The sequence below is a fragment of the Tiliqua scincoides genome, chromosome 4, assembly GCF_035046505.1.
Source record: "Tiliqua scincoides isolate rTilSci1 chromosome 4, rTilSci1.hap2, whole genome shotgun sequence".
In the NCBI taxonomy this organism is placed as follows: Eukaryota; Metazoa; Chordata; class Lepidosauria; order Squamata; family Scincidae; genus Tiliqua; species Tiliqua scincoides.
Window position 1 is genome coordinate 157743389 of NC_089824.1, and position 24848 is coordinate 157768236.

At 40.8% G+C, this 24848-nt stretch overlaps 1 protein-coding gene across 1 annotated transcript in view; it reads left to right on the forward strand.

Moving 5' to 3' along the window:
- FAF1 (Fas associated factor 1) overlaps nucleotides 1-24848 on the forward strand; it is a 255313-nt gene that overhangs the window by 128869 nt on the left and 101596 nt on the right. The window contains exon 8 of the mRNA XM_066625992.1: nucleotides 634-720. Within this exon, the coding sequence (XP_066482089.1) occupies nucleotides 634-720 (87 nt within the window). The remainder of the gene's footprint in view (nucleotides 1-633; nucleotides 721-24848) is intronic.

Consider the following 24848-nt stretch of genomic DNA (forward strand, 5'->3'; position numbering starts at 1 on the left):
TACGTGTGTCATGTGACTTATGTAAAATCAGCTCTATTGCATAAGCACTACAGGGAGTGCATTGTATATACAGCCATTGAACGTCACGTTTTAGAAATGACTTTGCCTTAAAATGTTCTAAATTATTTGGAAATAGAGTGTATACAAAACTTTTTTTCAGTACCAATTTAATTTTAGACTAAAGATGCTAAACCTGTATTTTTAATTTCATTTTGTTTCCTACCCAAGATTTCAGGTATTCTTCTGAGTTGGTCCTGTGTTACAATGATCAAATTCCCAAATAACTTTGCGAAATGTCTATCACAAGTTTTGCGAGGAGATGACAATAATGCCCATATCTTTCAGAGTATTAGAGCAAGCTACTGAAAAAGTGGTCCAGTTGGTGCAGCACTGGACTCAGATGTGGGTAACTTGAATCTAGTTCCCATGGGGTCTTGTTGGCTGCCTTAATCTAATCACCATTAGTCAGCTTGCGTTTCATATATATATAAAACAGGGACATCTGTATTGCCTCACAGGATTGCAATACAATTCTGAGAAAGAATGAAATAATTACTGGAGAATTTTAAATGAGTGTATAAATGACAAATAGTAATAACAGTATTTTAAAATAATTTTGGAATTGTTTTTCAGGTGAAACAGAATGTATATGACTTGACTAGTATCCCTGTTCGACATCAGTTGTGGGAAGGCTGGCCTGCTTCGGCTACAGACGACTCAGTAAGTTACAATTTATGTCAAAGTTGCTCGTAATAGTCCTCTTGAACCTCATATTGCGGCTTTTGCAGTGAACTACCTTGAAAGCAGTTTTAAAAATATTCCTGTTGTAGGTTTATTAGCAATTTATTATTTGGTGCTTTACTTTTAACTACTGAAGTAACTTAACTTCAGTGCTTAACTTTTTAATTTACTGAAGCAAATTACACCAGAGCATGGCCACCAATTCCTATGGCCCAGTCCTAACTAAATGCTGCCCTGGCAGAATACATGTTTTGCTATCACAAAAATGCTATAAAGTGCTGTTGCGACTGTGCAGAGAGCTGGCGCACCAGTGAGAAAGCCTTCCAGTGTGCATTGGCAGAATGAAGGAGGCCTGCCAGATCAGGTAAGTATGGCACAGGGGAAGAGCTTAGAGGTAAGTTGAATGGGTGAGGGCAGAATGTTGGGTTGTTGAGGGCGGTTATGGGGACAGGGATGGGCGAATCGGGACTGGAAGGGTTGCTTGCATGTGCTGTATCCAAACCCCCTTCCCAGGCCCAATCCACCTGCATGGAACAATGTGGCACCAGCTCTAGAGCTGGCAAACGTCTGAGTTGACCCATTGTGGCTGCTGGAGCTTAACCAGGGTCAAGGGGACAAATGTCCTCTTACCCCAAGGAGATCTCCAGCAGCCAAAAATCCCCTGAGCTGAAGCCGCTGCATAACCAGGGATTTAGTTAAGATTGGGCTGCTAGTGTCTGCTCAGTGTGTGCATGCGTGTCTGCACGTGTGAGAATAACCTGCACATACATATTGTGTCCCTTATGAGTTTCGAATGAGCACAAAAGGAAAAACCTTGTTGAAGAAATTCTCTGAGAGAGACATGTCCAGTAGAAGTGAACAGGTGACCTGTTTTAATCTCATGATTAAAAATATCCACAAGTTCCAGGTACCTTTCTTAAAGTATATTAGGATCAGATACTTTTCAAGAGGACAAATCACACACCACATATCATTATACATTTTGACCCGATCAGGAAAGATTGCCTAATTCAAATAACATTTGACTGCTAACTGAAGCAGCTAAAAATCTCTCTCTGCTTTGTGCAATACTATGGTTCATTTAAAGGACAGAAAGGATTTACACCCATTACTTGCCCATGTTTAAAAATCAGTTTGTATGTATGTTTGTAGAGGGAAGTTCCTGCTCATGAAAGAATATATGTATGTATTTGTGTGCCAGACAATCCGCTTAAGAGTGTTCTAGATTGGGATCATAATTCACATTTAAATGTCACAATAACTTGTGAGATTTCTCCTGCAGCATGTTTTGAAATTGAGTTCTTTCTCTTCTAAGGTTTGTTTAGAGTTTGAGGCTAAGGGTGGCTGCATGTTTTAGCACATTTTGCAGAACAGTTCCACACTCCTGTTTGCAAGGGAAGTAGCTAGTCCTTGTGTTGGAAGTAGAGCTGAAGTTTTAGTTCAAGCAAAGATAGGCAAGGTTAATTCCAACCTCTGAAATATGTTGGTGTGTTGTCATCTGTTGTTAGTAGAGTTTAGTCCAGAGAAGATTTGAGAACCCGTGATTTCTAATACAAATGCCAGCAGCTGTTTGGAAAATTACCAAGTAAATGAAAAGGAAAAGCTTTCCTGTAGACTAGGATGTCCAGCCAGTATCTGTTTTCACATGTCCACAAATCTGTTTTCAGCGTTGTTTTAATGTGACAGTGTTGCAGGTGATATTTTTTCTTTTCTTTTCAAGTTTAATGAAACTGGTGATTGTTAAGTCATCTGCTTGAAAAGCATACGAGCTCCGAATGTTCCCAGCTTGAAACTACTGCAGCTGAGGCCCGTCAGCTGTGTAAACACATCTGAATGTGCTACTCCCAAAAATATAATTAATTTCTATCTGAAATTAGAGCTTCCAACTTAATATTTATGAAGATTTCATGTTAGCAATGAAACACTTCTCTCTTCTTTGTTGTTTATAGACAATTCCCTCATAAAGTTTATTTCTGTTTAAGCAGCTTTTCACTCTTGTATGAGATCTTTCTTCATTTTTTTACTTCCTTTCTTTTTGGGTAATAACTTAATTTTTGACAGAAAGATGTCTCAGTGGTACCACTCAAGAGCAGAGATCTAACTTCTAACTGTTCATGAGTTTAAAAAGGACTTGATTAGAATACTTTTCATTTACATTTCATGCAGCATAAGAAATACTTTGTAATACCACAGGAGGTTTTTTCAGGCAGTTCTTGTTAACCTTTGCCTTAGCAAACAGGACAGCTAAATAGACTTCCAGTAATTAGATTCCTGTGTAATCGAGTCTCCTATGAACCTGATAAGCTTCAGTCTTCTACTTTACCAGAAATCCATCAAAGTCAAGAGCCTTTTAAAAAGCACTGTTACTGCATTTCCCTTTAGAGTAGCTGGATGTTTTTTGCTTGTAGTTTTAGTCTAATGAAATATGGGATACTGTATGAAATGTCAATAACTCTTTCACTCCCCCCTCCTTTCACTAAAAAAAAATAGGTACCTAAATTTCTACCAATAGGGGAATGTTTTCATGCTGTGTCGGTTTGACTATAAGAAACCAGGGAGCTTGCTAGGCTGCTAAAATACCACTTTAACACTTTAGCGCAGACATTTTCCCCCAGTTTCATCAGAGGATGAATTATGCTAACACTAGGAATTATAATTGCTTCATCTAATTAAAATAATAACAAAATTATGATTTTCACTTACTACTTCAATTTTCAGATGACCCCGTTCAGGAAAGAAAACTTTCTGATGTATGTTGAAATATTTCACTTGTCATGATTTGTCTTTTTGTTATTCACAGTCAACATGGCTTTAGAAATTGGGAAGGAGCTAGGGTAGTGGTTCCCAAACAGTGAGCTGTGGCTCCCTGGGAAGCTATGGAAACAAGCCAGGGGAGGCTCAGAATCCCTGTCAAAAACCCACTGTCCTATACAATGTATAGGATTGTTGCTATAATGGGGAGCTATACCCAATGGCCCATTAGGTCAAGAGAACCGCCAGTTGAAAAAGTTTTGGAATCATTGCGCTAAAAATAAAATCAGTAGTAGACATATTGCAGATACGTGTACTTAAACAATTACTTTTGTGAACACAATAAACTTACATATTATGTGAATAAGATTTGCTTTACTTGCTACAATCTTTATGAATGTATGTGAACTTTTAAGCAATTCACAATTTATGGTCCATGTCCAGGTTACTAGCTTGCACCATTCAAGGGAAAATAGGTAGATGGAGGGTGGGGGGGTATGGAACCTTCTTACGTACCTTATTACACCTGCCTGAAACTATTTGAGTCTTTGCTTCCATCACTGTTTTAATGTTTAAATGAAACTTTTATGTAATTAGTTAGTTACAGGTAGTTAAAGGTACAGAAACCACTCCATAGTCATCCTAGCTGGTGCTAGATCAGCCATTTTCAACAACTGTGCCGTGGCACACTGGTGTGCTGCGTGTGGTCCGCAGGTGTGCCACAGGAATTTGGGGGAAGATTATTTATTAATAGGGCCAATGGGAGATGTGAGCCCCCCACTGGCAGCATGGTGCCAGTGTGCCTTGTCAATTTTCAAAAACCTGGTGGTGTGCCTTGACCATTTTAGTGCCTTGTCAGTGTGCCATGAGATGTAAAAGGTTGAAAATCACTGTGCTAGATAAAGGTGAAATAGCGGAGTTTGTAGAACTTGCATAATAGTTCAGTAATTGTAGCATTTGAAAGAATCTGAAGTTACCAAATAATGTGGTCTCCTTGTATACTGATATAATGACACTTCGTTTTCATGGGCTTCCATAATGCAGATTACAAATTCTAGAGAGCTGCGAATATTTTAAATCCTTGAACTCCTGCTTGTTTCATATTTTAATGTTATGTTTAATTTAAAAAGAGGTGATAACTTGCTTGAAAATTTCAGTATCTTAACACAAAGAGAAGGCATGTGGTGTACAAGCAAGGGGAACTTGCTGCACTGAACTTAAGCTAATAACATTTGTCTTCTTTCAGTGAGTCATAATAGTTAGGCATATGGGGAGATTGACTTGTGCTGGTTTCCCTTTCACATCCTGCTCTGATGGATAAGGAATAGTTTTCTACTATCCTGATATTATTTGGTAGGTTGTAAATGGGCTGAGTCAGTTCCAATTTCATGTCAATGAAAACATGTTCACACAGGAGTGCGATTACTCCCTGAATGTGCAGAATACTTCAACTGGCAGTTATGACCTCTTATAATCTGATAGCTATCTGGGGAACCTGATTCTAGCCTGTTCAACAGAGCCACCACTGTCCTCCCGCTACCCTTGCTTACCCTTCTTGGCAGCACTAGGCTTCTGTAGACTGACATTTTTTGCTCTTGCTCTCTCCTATGCAAAGAAGCCAGGTACCTCCAAAGAGGGTGAGTAGGCAGCAGGTGGCAGTGGTGCTGTTGCACATTATATTTACAGGGCTTGCAGAAGAAGCCACTAAGTGGCTCTAAGGCCTTGGAACAGTAGTTGGTTTAGGAGCTGTTGTCACAATGATCAAATGCAATTTCATGGGGGAAAACCAGCAAAACCTGGCAAAGTCTCATTATTGTTTTTGAAACTAAATGTAGCTAATAGAGTCACCTTAATTGTATGAGGCAACTGCATATTTTTTAAACACATGTTTGTGCTGTGGTAGAGCAGTGCTAGTGCAACACTTCCCTTTCTGGCTTTTAAACTCGAGTTTGCTTGCAGTGAGCTCAACTGTTCTGAGTATTGGCTCCCAATACTCTTACTCTTGCTAGTTCATGTCACACTTGGCTCCTCTAACTTCCTCCTCTTCCTGTTTCGGCTTCTGCCTGACACTCTTCAGAGGAGAATGGTATGCATCTCTGTAGCTATAAACTGACCTGTATTATATTTGCAGAATATATTTCACATGGATTGGGCTGTGAGTTCTGTTTTAGAATTCAAAGAAAAGAGTTAACTAGAAATAACATGGGATCTGTTTTAAAAATCATTAACTTATGTGAAATATTTTATTTTCTACATCTGATTTTTTCACATTACACTGTAATGAGAGTACAGAAGGCTAGTGCCCCAATCCTATTGGTGCATTCTGCTGATAAACTAATGTTCAATTAGCAAAAGGTTCTTTCTGTCTCTCATTGACACTCACGAAGCCGGCACCTGTGTGAATGGTTGACAATCATGTATGTGCACCCCACTGGACCACCCAGCCATCCTTGGAGGAGCTATGTTGGTGGCAGGAGTGGGCAGTGGGCAGGGAGGGGGAGTAATGAGGATTTCAGGGGAGGTACCGGGGGACATATTGGGTGAGGAATGGGGTAGATCCAGTGGCAGTCACGCACACTGGATCCTATTCCCCATTTTTCTCCCTGCCCCACCCCACCCTCTCTCTCCTTGGACTTGTGCTAGCTATATATCTATCATAGGTCTGAAGATACTTATAGGTCATCAGAAAAATATTTTCCCTTATCTCACACAGGCCTTCTGATCACCCTCTACCATAGCATGCCACACATGGCCCCATGGTGCAGCCTCATGCTTCAGTGTGGCAGGGGGTAGGATTAGGTAATGAGTATTTCAGTATGAGGGTTTGAGGATCATGGCTTCCTACCACTGAATATTTGTGTGCAGTCAGAAGCTCTTTTTGTGTGTGTTTGTGCATGCACACGCATGTTCTTAAGTAGGGTCGTCTGCTTACCAGTCAGGAGCCTTCATTAAAATTGTCAGAATAGTTTTTGCTTTAACCTCTTGTCATTTATGCTTAAGGTCTACTAAACTTCAAGTCATACATGGTTGTTCCTGAGAACATAAAATACATGGACAAAGCTCCATGTGTTGTGGTACCAATGACATTCTGACTGGTTTTAACCATTACATGTCACAAATGAGGGTGTTGTCAGCATGATTAAATTGGCTTGAACCACATTTTTCACACAAAAAGTTTTCTATAGTGCCCACAGTAGTTTCGCCCTCTGTGGTAACCATGCTTCAGAATACCTGAATGAATTCAACTGTGGGAATGGAGGACTTTGGATGACTGGAAACAGTGAGTGTACTGAAAAAAGTTATGGTGGTGACTGACAGGAAAAGCTGTTACTTGCACACCATGCCATCACTTTTTCTGTCTCCTTCTACTGCCGTCAAGACCTGTTGCCCTTAGCTGTTACAATATTAAGTTTGAATCGATGGAATGGAAGCCTTTTGACTGCATTCTAGATAAATTGGAGCTTCCGGTTTCCCAGCAATGACCTATCTGCTTAAAAGGCTGCCAATTCTAAATGTGTTAAATCAATAATCATATCCATGTTTATTCCTACTCTGTCACCATCTTAATAATGCTGCTGTGGACATGGTTCTTATAGGCTGCCTTTTTGTTTGTTGTTTTTTTTTTTTTAAACCTATGACACTTGGTGAAAATTGCTCACATAGTGAAATAATGTTTTGCTTTTTTTCTTGTTTCCTGTTAGCTGTGATAGGTACAAAATAAACTGCTATATAGTTTATTACTTCCAGAGTACCAATTTGAATGCTGTGGATTCAGATGTATAAAAGAGATAAAATTACAGACAGCTCTTGAGTGGCAGTTGCATATCAAACCTCGCGGGGGTTTGACAGACAACGAATATCGTTATTAGATGCTTTTTCCATAATTGCTGACATTTATCCAGTGTTTCACAGTATTTGCTAATGTATTAATGCAGTCAATCTTTGAGAGTCTGCACATGCCTTTTTAGCCCTGGCTTTTATGGGATTCTTAAATTCATAGACCCACAGATACTTATTCCCTGCTGGTTGCCGTAGTGACAGAGCTCAGAGATAAGCCACGACAGAGCCCTTTTGTGATTGCTTTTCAGGTGACATTCAGCGGCAGCTTGAGTAGAGTGTCCTTTTATAGTTCCTGTAATTCAGAAAATGATAACTGCTTAGAAGAGAGGGCTCTAGACTGCTCCCGGCGGGATTTCAGTTTGCTACGCTACTTCGTACCAACACCAGCCTGATAAAGTTCTTATTATTGTGGAGATTTCAAAGTGCAGGGGGATTGAATTAATTATAACAGGTTAGAAAGTACAGGATGGATGCTACAAATTCAAACTTTAAAGCTGCAGTACATGGTTCCAACCACAAAAAGTAGGTGCAAATCTTTTTTAAGCAGTCAAAGAAGCCATCATTTAAATGGGGGGAGGGTATATTTAATTAATTAGGCAATTTGGAAATGCATTCCATTGTGAAAGTTCTTTGTAATTAATACACTGGTTGCTTTTGCAATAACTAAAATTGGAAAAAATGTGAAATGTCAGAATTGAAGGGGATATTTATTTACAGAAGGACTTAATTTAGCCAAATAGGCATGGGGGAAATCCAAATGTTTGCAAAAATAAGGGCCAGAATCCAAAGAACCATGCAACTAACTCTGTATTCCCAATAGGATTTAAAAATAACACCACTGCACCTTCCTCCTCCCTCCACTGAAAAGCAAACCATTTTGAAAATCCAGCAACTTTTGAAAGTATGGAGGGCTTCTATTCCAAGAACAAGAAAAGCAAAAGTTCTTGGGCAACTTTGAAAGCTCTTGTGGAAGTGTACAAATCTTTGGCCATACCCAAAGGAGCTTTTAGAATTGTGACTAAGTCCTGTTTGCATAAAATTTCACAGATATGAAGAACACAGAAAATTTAGATGCTTGGATGACAAAGATTTCTATAATGAGAATCCACTGTAACTTGATGTAGTTTTGTTGATGAAAAATTTGCATCATTGCAATCTGCATCTCATTTTAGGAGGATTCTCCTATCACAAAGACATACAGTTATAATAACTTTAAAATATATGCAGTGGCTGCAGTCCAAAAATCTACATATTCAAGAGTGCAGGAAATTTCTTAAATAAATAAAATAAAAAATAAAATGTCCCTTTGCTTGGTGGCCAAAGCCATATGTATACATGATAGTAGTAACTGCAGCTATGCTTTGATTTGCAAAGTGGTGGGTGAATCCCTCCACAAGGAAATGTGTCTTCTTAGTTACCATATGATTATGTTCTTCCTTTTTCAATTAATACACTGGAACCCAATACAATCTGTTATCTGAATACTCAACCCATGATCCTTAATTGTAGAATCCAGTGGCAATAAGGTGTTTTTCCTGCTCTGGCCCTTGTATTAGACTAGCAATTTTCAGCATTTTTGTTCACATGACACACTAACTTCTATGATCTTATCTGTGGTTTCACCTCTTGTGATGTCACTTCTGGCTTCTGGGAAACTCTTCCGGGTTCTACAAATCTATTTCTAGGCAACTCTCTGTAGTAACAAATTTTCGCTCTTTCTCCACTGGCTCCATTACTATAAACCACTGGTTTTCAAACTGGGTCATCGCAACACCCCAGCCTGAGACCCCTGGACAATTGTCCCTTAAGGGAGGAAAGGAAGGCAGAGACGTGATGCCCAGCATCGCGCCTCTGATCTGGGCGCAGAGGTGCGCTGTCACTCGCTGCTGCCTGCAGTAGCCTCTCAGGAGTCAGGGGAGCCTGGCGCCAGCCTTAGCAGGGCTCTCCACGCAGCGTAGAGCCCTCCAGAAGGCAGTTGTGACTACTTCCGGTTTTGCGATCGAGAAAAAGTGGTGGTCGCAATTGCCTTCTGGAGGGCTCTGCGCTATGTGGGGAGCCCTTCTGAGGCTGGTGCCAGGCTCTCCCAACCCCCGGGAGGCTGCTGCAGGCAGCGGTGAGTGGCAGCATGCCCCTGCACCCCAGTTAGAGGCACGATGCTGGGCATTGCATCTCTGCCTTTGCCCCCCCCCCCCCGCTGCCTGCAGGAAAGACTTAGGGTGCAATCCTAACCCCTTATGTCAGTGTTTTCCAGCACTGACATAAGGGCACTGCAGCTCTGAGGTAAGGGAACAAACATTCTCTTACTTTGAGGAGGCCTCCGTGAGTGACACCCAACTGCAGGATGCAGCACATGCCCCATTGGCACCGCTATGCCAGTGCTGGAAAGCAGTGACATAAGAGGTTAGGATTGCGCCCTAAGTGGCTCTCAAACTCTCCCTGAGAGTTTGAAAACCACTGCTATAGGCAGTTGCCCTAGAAACAGAACCTTGGAACATGGAATAATTTTTCAGCGATTTTCAACTGCTGTGCTCCAAACTCCCAAAGCCCATCTGCTGACCGTTCACAGCACACTATTGTGCTGTGTCACACCAGTTGAAGATCTCTGTATTAGACCATAAGTAGAAAACTCTGTTTATTTATTTATTGTTTATTGGGAACAATAAATAATCCCAATAAAGGAAGCTTTAATGTATATAAAGGAACGGCAACTAATTTTTCAATGTGGGAACTAGTCCCTGTGATCAGAAGTCGTGAAAGTGGTGTTTCCTTGTAAATTGCCTTGTTTACAGAATTACCAGTGTTGAATTGTTGGGTACCAATTCTACATTTTTCATACTTGTTAATATGGACAGTTACCTAAAACTGTATTCTAATCTTTGGCTACATTAGAGTCTGCTTCTTGGTATCTAGGGATTGTTCTTTCAGTGTTGGAGTATTTAATGAATCAAAAATGGAATGTGTTGAAATGTTTCTGAATTGTGTTATTGAAAATAATACCCCTTAGACATGATAGTTTATTTCATCTCTGCAATGACATATTCACAAAACTCATTAAAAGAAAGCCCAAGCTTGCAATTATTAGACAAAGAGTGACTCACTGATATTGCTGCAGGGATTTAACACTTCACTGTAGCCTTCAGTTTCTATTAATTTCATTATATTAGAACCTGCAAATTGAAACATAACAGCCTTCATATGAATAGGAGCTTCAATAGACCAAGGGACAAATTTCAGGTAAACCTGAGTTCTAGGCGTGTCATGACAAAGAATACCCTTATCCTCTCAGTCTTAGTGTCCCAATCCCTATATCAACAAATCTGATAAGAATAATATTACCTTTTCTCTTGTGATTCACTTTGTTTAAAAGGCGGTAGTTCTTTTCCACACTCACAGAACTTTGAAAAAAGAAAACTGCACATACTAGATCTATTCCTGAAATCAATTTTTGAACTTCACATGAGTTTCAACATTGGTAGGGTACTTCTTAATGGTCTAGAAAACTGGAATTTGGTACACACAATGCTAAACGAAATCCCGATTGCCTGGAAATTGTGACATATGTATATGTTTCTATTAAAATGTTAGAAGTCAAAGGTACCCAAAAATGGGTAAAGAGCTTCCATATTACTAAGAGGGTTTAAATTTGGTATACATGCAGGGTAATGTTGTACTAGAAAAACCTGAACGTTAGGTAGAATAAAGTATAAAGTAGAATAGGATGGTGGAAGTGTACTCCAAAGGTTACTAGGCTGAAATTTGGTACACGTGCAGCCCAAAATACTACTTTACTCGTAAAGTTTAAGTGCATGTTTCAACATCTCTTCTATAAAGGGAATGTCAGAAAGTGTACCTCCAAATAGTTAAGCTACTGCCACACTAGCTCAGAAGTTGAAATTTGGTGCATGTGTAGCTAAAAGACACTTTAATTACTTTAAAATTCTAGAAATGTTGATTTAATATTCAAATTATGATTATGAATTTTATCTAATAATGGTGAATAGAGCAAGCAAAACTGTGGAATGGCATGTTGAACTGTGAGGCTTATATTGTCCCATCACATACTTGAATCAGCTTTGGAAAAGATTTCCACTAGAAGCTGTGAATGTGTATCTGTGCTTTCATTAAAGTGAGGTTCCTTTACTTACATTACATGTTCACTTAAAGCAAGGAGCTGTACCTGCCTTAGGGGCTGATCCAAACAGACCTGCACCGGCAGCACTGGCATGCAGTGTTGCAACCATGATGTAAGCCTTTGATACTTGAATATCAGATATTGAATATAGTAGCTCCCCAAGGCTGTGTGCTGAGCCCCTTCCTTTATTCCCTGTATACATATGACTGTACCCCATCACATAATACCAATGCAATCATAAAATTTTCAGATGATACTACAGTGGTAGGGTTCATTAGCAGGAATAATGAGTCTGTTTATAGGAAGGAGGTACAAGGGTTGTTATTGTGTTGCGAAGAAAATAATCTCACACTTAACATAAAAAAAACTAAAGAACTTATAATTGACTTCTGGAAAAAGAAGGATATATATGCACCTTTATCTATAAATTGTGAGGAGGTGGAGAGGGTTGCAAGTTTTAAATTCCTAGGTACTTGCATCACGGAGGACCTCTCATGGACTTTTAACACCAGCATGTTGGTAAAAAAAGGCATAAAAGCAGCTATATTTTCTGAGAAGGCTTAGGAAGATAAATTTGTCACAGCAGCTGCTTGTGTCCTGTTATTGTTGCACCATGGAGAATATCCTGACTTATGGTATTTTGGCGTTTTACGGAAACTGCTCTGCAGTGGACAAAAAGGCTTTGCAGAGAATTATTAAGACTGCGCAGAACATCATCAGCCTTCATCTACCAGCTTTGGAGGACATCTTTACATCTCACTGTCTGCAGAAGTCATACAGTATTCTTAGAGATTCCTTTCATGGGCTCATAATTTTTTTGAATTGTTGCCTTTGGGTAGATGATACAGAACTATTAGAGTATGCACCACATGATTCTTGAACAGTTTTTATCTGACAGCTATAATTACATTGAAAAAGGAACTTTAAATTACCACCAAAAGAGTAATAGTTTGTTATCATGCTCCTGGGCAATATGGTTTTGTTTAATATTGTTTTTATATTATATGATGTATGTTGTATTGAATGTGTGGGTGAGTGTGCAGAATGTGATTGATGTGAGTGATTGTTGTATATAGTTTTTTATGTTCTGCACCCACCATCTCACAATTGAAAGGCTCCTGTGGAGGAAGGAAATTGGGCTGAAAGGATAGACCCTTCAGAGTGTGTGACCTTTGAGGCCAAGTCCTCCCCCTGCTGCACAATCTCAGTTTTTTTGTGTGTGAGAGAAATGTGGCTCAAAGGATGCATAATTTAGTAGGAAGCTGTAGGCCATATTTACCCCCCCCAACCCAAGCGGAAGGGGAGCATCAGGCTGCTTCCTTCCTTTTAGCCTGATTTTCAACGCAACTTGACTGAAGGCTCCCTGCAGCATGATGGCAGCACGCATGTGCAATCCTTGCACATCCTTTGGCATACTTGTTATGGAGCAGGCAGTGATTAATTCTGTCCTCCAATGTTTTTAACGCCAGAAAGGGCTCTGCTTCTGGTAGGGACCCTAGTTGAATATGCTCTTCTTCCCCTGTTTTGGCTGCAATTGTGCCCACAACCCACATCCACTTTGCTCGTATTAAAGAACAATTGTGGTTTTGCGTGTGTAAATCTTATTTTTTACTACCATGAAGTTGAGAACTAGTTTACAGACCAAAAGTAGTGATTCTTGGTATCATAGCCAGATTCCACAGATCATATTTTTGGGGTGCTATAATGTGCAGATTGTGAATATATACTACCCACAGTTCTGACTTGGTTCATTTAGGTTAATGAAAAATTTGATGACATAGTTTCAACTTGCAGGTGCTGAGAGCCCCAGGTTTTGTCTGGAATAAATTCTGAATGAAGAAGAATCTAGTCTTGCAATACTCATTACCCATAGAACACCTCAGGATTGTTGGGAGGTATTGACTCTGGTAAATCTCAGCTTCAAAAGAGAAAAGCAGTTGGCTAGGCCAATAATTTTTCTAATTTCTTCCAGAGAATCTGCCCTATAATTTTGAATTTTCTGAAGTCTTAACCACCTATCAGCACAACTTCCCTTTAATCCTCCATAACATGCTGGTGTGTTCGAAACATCAGCTGGAGATTACTGATTTATTTATCACTTGCAATTATGGCAGACATGTTAACTGTTCTTTCCATTGTGTGCATCTTGGTTTAAGGTGCAGATGGCTACATAGTTCATGTTCTATGTAGTTTGATAAATATAATAATAGTTTGGGGAGAGGACTGTAAGCAGTCTGTAGTGAATACTCCTGTTTTATAGGATATGAAAAATGTTCAGCAAAGATACTATAAAATATGTTACTGAAAACACAGTAACATTGTTACTGAAACACTGATTTGCTAAATTTGCACACTCATACAATTATAAAACTAATACATTTTTTATCTGATGCCTAAAAAAAACCCCTGGTCTGCTCTGAATATTGTAAGGAGTTATTTTGGCCAACTGGCATACTTTAACCTTTACAATATTGGAATTGGATAGCTGTCAGGCAATGTGCAAGATGCTTTATGTGTAAGATCTTTTAGTTGTTTTGAAAGAATATGCGTTTTTAATTGTTAAGGAGTGTTATATACAACAAAAAAATGTGGCAAAATTAGCTGTTTCCATACACTTATTTATAAAAAGCCACTAATGCCACTCATTTCAAAGGGCTAACAGTGCAAAAATCTCATTATATTGGAGGTTAGTTCCATGAATAATTAGATCATGAAGGAAAAAGGCACCCCAGAAAGCCCATTAGGATTGGAATAATTCGTTGGAGCTATCAGTTGGTAACACAACTGTTTGAAGTTTGCCAAGGAATTACATAGCACCAGAAAAATATCCAGCCACTCTTCTGTTTGCCATCCAGAGTTTTCTAATGCAGTGAGGTAAATGGCATCCCACCACAGACCAAAATCATGCCAAGTGGTTGGTTGGTATTCTTTGTGAATACAAAGTAGATTCCACAGTTTTTTTTTCTGGTATCTGTGCACAGGATGTACATTGAGAAATTAAAAGTCAGCACTTACTACCTTAGACTACCTTTTATTTTCACTCTTCGGATGGAATATATTTTTCCTGACATTGAAAAGACTGATATTATGATCACCCTTTTCCTTCAGATTATTGAGCATGATGATGAAGTGGGAAGAGAGATCTGGACCCACAAGATCCTTAACCTATTCATAGAGGTGTGGGTTTTTTTGGTAAATGCGAAACAACATGATATAATGTGAAATTTGCCTCAAAAATCAAAGTAAAACTATTTTTACTAATAAAATGAAATAACCCCAATTATACCCCTCTCAGCACTGCCTCATGGTCCTGTTTCTTTCCAAACAAGTAGCAGAGGCCTCTTCAGGGCCTCTGAAGGACGGAAAGATCCAGCAAGGCATCCTAGGTTCATTCCTGTTATTGGTGCAGTACTTTTCCTTTGCTGCATGGGTAACAGTCTATCCTCCATATCTACTTTACCCAGGCTTCGCTCACTGGAGAGGACACTCTGTTCCAGAGCCACTATTCAGAGCGCGATACCGTAGTCTTCTGAGACTGAAGGAGGCCAACACCACTTTTCCTTTTTACCCTCTGTAAACTTCAGCAGTATGTATGTGGAGGTTGTGTTCGATTCTTTTGTTGCAAGCCCTTGAAGTATATTTGAGAACAGAGCTTCCTTCTCAAAGGTGCATTCATTAACAAATTCATTTGAACAGTTTTGCACTCACAGTTTTTAACTGCTGTGTAATAAGGGGAAACAATGCTGAAGAACCGGAAAATTGGGAAATGTGTCATTATTTACTGACCTATGAGTCAAGGTTATTTGCTAAATTAAAGAATGCAGGCTGTGGCAAACATGAAGTTCATGTACTGTTGCTGTGTCAGAGCGTATTAAGATCAATATGACAGGAAATCCTAAGGCAGAAGTTCACAATACTCTCAGCTGGCCTGGGGTTCAGGCTAAGTAGCAGGAAAAGCCTAATGTAAAAAAGACTATAGGGGGAAAGTATTTATGAAAAGTAGTTAACTTGAGAGTTCAGTTAACCTCATGTCAACCAGGATCTCATCAGGTTCCACTCTTAAATTCTGACATTTCCTTCAGCTTTCAAATTCTGCATGTAATTTTGGATTTATTTATTTATTTTTCAGGAATGTTTTACTTTTTAGGATTTTCTCCATCATTAAACAAGATATTCACTGAAGCCTTTTTAAATAACTACAGAAAGCCTGTCACTTTGATAGGCAAGGGTGTGGTGGGTGGATCCTTTTCTCAACTCCAGTTAAACACTACCTAAGATCTGGACCTTATGATGAATGGATAGAGGTGGGGTTTTTTTGGTGACCATGAAACAAAAACACATAACACCACTTTCTGCACTTCTCATTTTTGCAAACAAAAAAACAGAATCGAAATCTCTGAAAAAATAAATACCTCTATATTCTCTAACATCTCTAATGTATGTGGCTGCATCTGCTGACATTTTACCACCTATATTACCTATCTCGTACTCTTTTTAAGTGATTAAAATTTATAATTATAATTTACAAAAATGTGCCCTTGGAATAAAAATACGTAACACCACTTTCTGCATTTTTAACTTTTGGAAAAACCGAAATTTGTGATAAAATAAATCTATTTGCACCCACCTCTATGAATGGAGTGTATGAAAAGGAACAACCTGTACGTTGTACTCTTGTGGGGTACTAATTGGTGGAGACAAGTCACCCATCATCAGGTGGTGGTAAGTTTTTAGTCTCATTGCAACATTGTCCAAAAAGAGGTTGCTTTTCTTTTCACTTTCAAACTATGATGTCTATCCAACCAGTAATGTATATAATGCCAACTTATTAGCACAAATGGTGTTGGTTGGAGGAATTTGAAGATGCAAAATTGTACTCTAAAATAGAAGGTTTAGAGCCCAATCCTGAACCCTTCAGTGCTGTTGGTATAAGGGCTTGGGGTGGGACCAGTGGAGGTCTGCTCTGTCAGATCCTGAACTCCATGTCGGGCCTTTTGGCCTGACACGAAATCTCTCAAGTCTGTGCCGGCAAAATTGCTGGGGCTATTGCGGGGTTGGAGCTTTCCCTGGGTCATTGCAGGGCTCTGGACTTTCCCCGGGGGAAGGGGGCACTTTGCGATTGGCTGCCTGCCTTTTACAGTCTTTGCAATAGTGCATTTTAATGCAACTCACTTACTGCACAGTCCTATACATGTCTATGCAGAATGTCTACCCATGGATGTGAGTAGGACTTATCAAGTGTGTATAGGAGTGTAGTCTTAGATTGTAGTGCTCTACACAGTTACCCAAGAATAAATTCAATTGAACTCAATGGGACTTTCTTCTGAGGAAACAGGGATTGCACTGTAGCTTTTCTGCAAACATGGGCAGAATCTGAGTTTATGAGTTGACTGCCTTTTGCTTTTCTAGTACACATACTGGTACTTTGTACAAGTTGAAATTTATAAAACCTATGTCACTTTCCTCTCATAACAGCAGAATTCAAAAGGGATTCTCTGTCTTGCAGATATTTATAGAGGAACTGAGTATGGGTTTGCACTTGGAGATTGGTTTGTAGGCCTTTGTAGTATAGGAAGGAAGAATGTCAGAAAGTGTATAACAGAATGGTTATGAGGGTTTTTTTAAATTAAGTTTTCATCTGCAGGTCTTTATCTTCAATTGGAAAAAAATTCTAAAATTTAATTTTGCTAAAATTCATTATAACTGTCGAGCAGCCCTTCACTATATTAATGTTCATCATTGTTCACAAATCTACCATGGGAACCTTTCTGTAAGTCTTGGAATGAATTTCATACAACCTGTATTAAAAGGCTTAAATTACGTATTCGGACACTGTTCTCGGACTTGAATTAGAAACTTTTCTCCTCCTCCTCTCCCTCCCCTCCATGTTAAACCTGTGATAAGTAATTGTCACACTTAGTGCCCTTATACAATGCTAATTCAAAGTGACATGTCCAAACTGGCCCTAGTAACATGAAGAAACTTAACAGGTGTGAGGGGTGGATCTTCCCATGGGCTCTGCTGCACTTCTAACTAGAAAAAAAACTAGAGAAAAAGTGAAATGAACCTTGAATAAATCTGTCAGCAGTAATTATCTCAGCAGCACTTTATGAGGGGATAAAGTAAGCATTGGTGCTAGTGGAACATGAACACACTCCACCCTAGTGATTTTTCCCCTTCATCCAGTTAGTGTTTAAAATAAAATGTTGAATACCTGTCATATTATGTGTTGAACTAGAATTTTAAAAATTCAGTTTATTTCCTGTGAAAAAGGTAAAACTTGCTGGTTTTACATGCGCTTGTGCTAGTTGTAGTACTTGTACAGTGGATTAAAAAAAATCAACACCACCCAAATGTATATAATATGGTTTGTAAACTTTGAAGTAATTTCAGCAAAATCTCTTAAAGGCCAGTATAGCTTTCTTTGGCGTTTTCTAACCAAAACAGAAAGCCTTAATTGGTTAACTAGCTTTTTGAATAAGCTGGCAACACAGAACTACTTATATGGTTGTTCATTTTGGCTTGGCTCATCCACCTATGTTTATAAAATGTGTATTTTGACTTTCAGTATAGCTATTCCCAAGATTGGGAACCAAATACAAATATTGCATACCAAAGGCTCAGTTGGTAGAGCTGCCGCCTTGTATGCCTGAAGATCTGAGGCTGCCAGTTCGAAATGACTAGAAGTACCTGAGAACGAAAAAGTATCACACGAAAAAGGAAGGAAGACCTCACATTGATACCAGCAAGACCCGGGATCAGAGAAAAGTGGAGGAATTTGCACAAGCGCTTGAGGAATCTCTTCCAGGCCCGGCCGACGCAAACGCATCCAACAGATGGGAACATTTCAAGAATACCGTTTACAACACCGCCTTGTCCATATTCGGCAAGAAGACCAACAAGGCGGCAGACTGGTTTGAAGCCCACTCTGAGGAGTTGACACCAGTCATTGAGGAAAAGAGGAGAGCTCAAGCAGCATACAAGGCCTGTCCCAGTGAGCGCAACCTGCAGGTCCTCCGAACTGCTCGCAGCAAAGTCCAACAGACTGCCAGGAGATGTGCTAACGACTACTGGCTCCAGCTCTGTTCCGAGATACAGATAGCAGCTGACACGGGCAACATCAAGGGGATGTATGATGGTATCAAGCAGGCCCTAGGTCCAACACAGAAGAAAATTGCCCCTCTGAAGTCTGCCACAGGCGAGGTCATCCAGGATCGGGCGCAGCAGATGGAACGCTGGGTGCAGCACTACTCTGAGCTATATTCCAGAGAAAATGTAGTCACCGAAGAAGCACTGAACAACATTGAGTGCCTGCCTGTGCTGGAAGAGCTTGACAGTGAACCAACCCTAGAAGAACTTCACGTGGCCCTGGACTCCCTTGCCTTTGGCAAGGCACCTGGAAAAGACAGCATCCCTGCTGAAGTCCTAAAATGCTGCAAAGAGATCATCGTCACTGAGCTGCATGAAATCCTCTGTCTTTGCTGGAGAGAAGGTGGAGTACCTCAAGACATGAGGGATGCAAACATCATCACGCTGTACAAGAACAAAGGTGACAGGGGTGACTGCAACAACTACCGCGGCATCTCTCTCCTTAGCGTTGTAGGAAAGCTGTTTGCCCGAGTTGTACTAAAGAGGCTCCAGGTACTTGCAGAGAGCGTCTATCCAGAATCACAGTGTGGATTCCGAGCCAACAGGTCCACCACTGATATGGTATTCTCCCTTAGACAACTGCAGGAGAAAAGCAGGGAACAACGACAGCCACTCTTTATAGCCTTCATAGATCTCACAAAGGCTTTCGACCTGTTCAGCAGAGACGGCCTCTTCAAGATTCTCCCCAAGATTGGATGTCCACCCAGGCTCCTCAGCATCATCAGATCTTTCCACAAGGACATGAAGGGCACTGTCTTCGATGGCTCCACATCAGACCCTTTTGACATCCGAAGCGGAGTGAAGCAGGGCTGTGTTCTTGCACCAACCTTGTTTGGGATTTTCTTTGCTGTCCTGCTGAAGCAGGCCTTTGGAACTGCAACAGAAGGCATCTATCTCCGGACCAGATCAGACGGAAAGCTCTTCAACCTCTCCAGACTGAGAGCAAAATCCAAAGTCCAGCTGAAATGTCTGCGTGACTTCCTCTTTGCCGAGGATGCAGCTGTCACTACCCACTCTGCCAAAGATCTCCAGCAGCTCATGGATCGTTTTAGCAAGGCCTGCCAAGATTTTGGACTGACAATCAGCCTGAAGAAAACACAGGTCATGGTTCAGGATGTGGACTCACCTTCCTGCATTACAATCTCTGAGCATGAACTGGAGGTTGTCCATGACTTTGTGTACCTTGGCTCAACGATCTCCGACACTCATTCTCTCGATACCGAGCTAAACAAGCGCATCGGTAAAGCAGCTACCACGTTTTCCAGACTCACGAAGAGAGTCTGGTCCAACAAGAAGCTGACGGAACATACCAAGATCCAGGTCTACAGAGCTTGCGTCCTGAGTACACTTCTGTACTGCAGCGAGTCATGGACTCTTCGCTCACAACAGGAGAGGAAACTGAGCGCTTTCCACATGCGCTGCCTCCGACGCATCCTCGGCATCACCTGGCAGGACAAAGTTCCAAACAACACAGTCCTGGAACGTGCTGGAATCCCTAGCATGTATTCACTGCTGAAACAGAGACGCCTGCGTTGGCTTGGTCATGTCGTGAGAATGGATGATGGCCGGATCCCAAAGGATCTCCTCTATGGAGAACTCGTGCAAGGAAAGCGCCCTACAGGTAGACCACAGCTGCGATACAAGGACATCTGCAAGGGGGATCTGAAGGCCTTAGGGATGGACCTCAACAAGTGGGAAACCCTGGCCTCTGGCTTGGAGGCAGGCTGTGCAGCATGGCCTTTCCCAGTTTGAAGAGACACTTTGCCAACAGTCTGAGGCTAAGAGGCAAAGAAGGAAGGCCCATAGCCAGGGAGACAGACCAGGGACAGACTGCACTTGCTCCCGGTGTGGAAGGGATTGTCACTCCCGGATTGGCCTTTTCAGCCACACTAGACACTGTGCCAGAACCACCTTTCAGAGCGCGATACCATAGTCTTTCGAGACTGAAGGTTGCCAATACAATACCTGAGAACTGACAACAGGCTGATATATTGATGAGCTGTCCCTAGGTGGCAGAGGGGAGTTGCTGCCAAGTGGTGTGTGGGAGGCGAAGGACCAGAGAGAGGCTAGACTGGAAAGGAATCCAGCTGGAACGAGGAGTTCTATGAAAGACTAGAACTATTCAATTTTAAAAATCCCTACGGGGGTTTAGAACAGCCTGCCTATGTAAACCACCTTGGATTAAAGTCTGAGAAGAAATCTGATGACCAAAGAAAGGCAGTATATAAATACCTGTATAAATAAATAAATAAATTAAAATGTCATTAATAATCAACAAGGACCAACGTGTTTTTCATTCTTTTACAAATGTAAATTTTCAGAGTATGTAGTAAAAAGCTGGGAGAACAAAATAATAATAATAATAATTCTGTAGTCACTTCCAGATCTTCCTGTCTTTTTGATCAGTGACAATATAGGGCAATTTTTATCTTAGTACCTTCTCAACCAGTGGTTCTCAAACTTTTCAGAGGTCTTAGAGCAGCAATTTTCAATTTTTTTCATCTCATGGCACACTGACAAACTGCTACAATTTTCAGTTTTGTAAATTTTTAGTTTCAGTGAGTGTCTGCAGGGCTCTCTGCAGCTTAAAAAGTGAAAGTGCAGACACTCACGCAGGGCTCCCTGCCCCCCCCCCCGACAGGCTGCTACAGGGACTGGTGAGTGCATCCCAGTCCCTGCAGCCCCCTTAGCGACAAGATCCTGGGGATCGCATTGCTGCCTCCCCCCTCCCCCCACAAGAACTTACTGCGGTTCAAACTCTCCCTAAGATTTTGAAAACTGCTGACGTAAGTCATCACCAGAGGCATCACTGAAGTTTGCATCATCCTGTGTGAGAGCTCATTGTGTCACCCCCATGATGAACCTCCCATTTAAGACCATACAGAATAAATTACAATATCATACACATAACTTAAATGCAGTGACGTCACTGGGGTTGGTATCACCCCCCAATAACTATTCATTTAATATCTAACAGTACAGGTCACCCAACAAATCAGTCACTCACAAAAAACCAGTGCCCAACTTGATGACATTCATATGACTCATACTAACATTTTATTGGTTCCTTGCTGTGTCATAATAACATCTCATTGGCTCCCGGAACAATCAATCTCATTGGTCAGTTTTGAGTTAAGAAAATCCACTTTTTGTTACATAAGGCAATTGTTTTCCTTTTCTGGTTATTTGGCTATCACTTGTGATAGAATACGGATTCAGCTGTGCGCCATTTTGCGACATTCCGGCTTACGCTGGGATTGCATAACCAACTACCACATGTGGTCATGTGGTCTTCAGGGATGCACATCCCAACCCTACGAAAGCGAAGGGATCCGTGCTTTCCTCCCCTCCGGACGGTTGTCTAAGCCTCCCAGAGGTAGCGCATGTCTGTGCGCTGCCTCTGCAAGGCTCAGACTTAGGGAAATCACATTTCTCTTGTGATTTCTGGTTTCTTCTGTGAAACTGAAAGTCGCAAGAGAGACATGATTTCCTTCAGTCTGAGCTCCGCAGAGGCAGCGCGCCAACGCATGCTATCTCTGGGAAGTTCAGACAACCCTCTGGAGGGGAGGGGAATGGAGCATCCCCTTCTCTGCAGAGGGACCAATTGTGTCAAGTGCTGCTTGATGACAGAGATCGCAGTCTCAATCTCTGTCAAGTGGCACACAACTGTATTTCAACTTGGTTTATTTCATTTGCATTAATTTTCACATCAAATGATATATAACATGATGGTATTATTCGAAAATACCAAGATTTTTGCCACTAGAGGTGTCACCCTCCCGCCTCCCTGAGTGCATCACCTGGTGCGGTTCGCACCCTCTAGCAACACCACTGGTCATCACCATTTTGACTTTTAGACAGGCAACTGTCAGATGAGAGCAAGAAGTTGGGAGCAGGGACCTAGGACTTTAAATCAGGAAGCAAGCCAAGAATTGGATCAAACCAGGCAAGACTGTTGTTGTTGCTACCTGGATGGAAATCTTTATAGCACTTTACATTGGGGAGAGTCATTGGCCAGTTTGATGGGCAGAGCCACTTCCGAATCATCAGTGGAGGAAATCTGTGGCCCACTTGCTTCACTGTATGGGGCAGCTGCTCACATAGTTGTGGGTTCTCAGTTCTAACCCAGCAGTGCCTGGGTTCTTAACTCTATTCTTAAACAACTGATACTAATCCACATCTTTTGTCCCCAGTACCTCCCTTTAAGCATATGAATTTTCCTTTCTTTTCTCCTGCTGGCCTTAACCATGGCTCAGCCTTTCACCAAATATTTCAATCCCTGTGAATAGCACTAGCTGCAATTAAGAGTGGTACTGAAGAAGCCATTAGCTGTAGTTAAAAATGAGTGGAATCTGCACGTTGGAGAAGAGATACGGAAAGGGGGTGGGAGAAGGAAGCACTTAGTCCATAGCCAGCTTTACAGAACTCCATCTAAGCAATTGTAAACATTGTGTTTTTGAGAGTAAAACTGAAGTATACTTTAACTACTTCTCAATTTACTGTCTGACCTTAAATATATACAGAAATGATGATGATGATGATGAGATTTTTGCACAGTCAGGTAGATGTGATTGACTGGTTTGTTTTATCCAGATATCAAGTGCTTCCCAAGGGCCTGGGATGCTTGGTTTTTGTCCTTTTTTGCTGTTATAAATATTGTCACAACATGTAAGCTGCTCCCAGTAAAGCTACTTTTTGTAGTTGGTGGATGATAATTTCTGTGACCCCAATGCTGTGCAGGTGCTCTTCAAGATGTTTTGGAATAGCACCAAGGGCACCAAGCACCACTGGGATCACTTTGGTCTTCTTCTCCCACAGCCTCTGAATTTCTACTTGTAAACCTTTCTATTTTGTTATTTTTTTCCAGCTCTTTTTCTGCTATCCTCTGGTATTGCTATATCAATTATTTTAACTTGTTTTTCTTTCTTCTTGACTACTGTTATGTCTGGTGTATTGCGCGATAGGTGTTTCTCTGTCTGTAGTTGGAAATCCCATAATATTTTGGCGTCATCATTTTCAGTGCATTTTTCAATTTTGTGGTCCCACCATTTTCTGGCTGCAGGTAGTTTGTATTTTGTATTTTTTACAGATGTTCCAGTGTATCATTGTAGCTACCTTGTCATGCCTTTGCTTGCAGACTGTTTATGCAACCCTTTTACAGCAACTAATTAGGTGGTCCACTGTTTCATCGGCTTCTTTGCAGAGACTTCACTTACTGTTTGTTGTTATTTTTTCTACTTTTGCTTTTATTGCATTTGTTCTTAATGCCTGTTCTTGTGCAGCCATTATTAGACCCTCTGTTTTGTTCTTCAATTTGCCTTTTTTGAGCCACTGCCAGGTCTTGGTGATGTTTGTTTTTCTAGTAATATCTCGCAAATATTGTCCATGCAGTGGCTTCCCACTTTTCTGCTTGGTTCATTTGTTCTTTTTTATAAGCCTGCTTTGTTTTGTTGGTATTTAGTAATTTCTCATTGTTAACCATTTTAAGTGCATCCTTTCTTCCTCTACTGTTTGATGAACTTGCAGCATTCCTCTTCCACCTGAGCTGCGAGGGAGATACAGTCTGTCCTCATCACTAGGATGCAGAGTGTGGTTGATAGTCATTATCTTCCTGATCTTATGATCCAATGTCTCTAGCTCTGTCTGTGTCCAGTCTACTATTCCTGCATTATTATTATTATTATTATTATTATTATTATTATTATTATTATTATTATTATTATTATTAACAACAGTGTTTATATACTGCTTTATATACTACTTATATACTGTGTTCACAAAGCGGTCACAAAATAATCTCATTAATTTCATTGCCACATCTGTATGAGTGACCTTCAGATGCATCCTTTGCATTCAAGGATGCTTATGTTAGTGGGAACTCTTGCAGTGATAGTATAAGCAGAATATTTTATCCATTTTGTTAGTCAGATCATGTAGAACTTCCAAGAAAGAGGAAGGGATTTAATACCATTATTACTGAAAACCAGTGTGGTGTGGTAGTTGGAATGTTGGTCCCTGATCAAAGATACCTTAGTTCAAATCCCCACTCTAAAGCCCACTGAACAATCTTGATCTAGTGACTTATTTCTAAGTAACAGGTTGGCCCTAATTATCTGTGGGTTCAGAACCTACTGACTCAACTCATCGCGGGTTCCCGACCTGCATCTGAGGACCAACCTGTACCCTTTGGTGTGACCAGAGGTGTTCTGAGGTGCAGGGAGGCTACACACAGCTT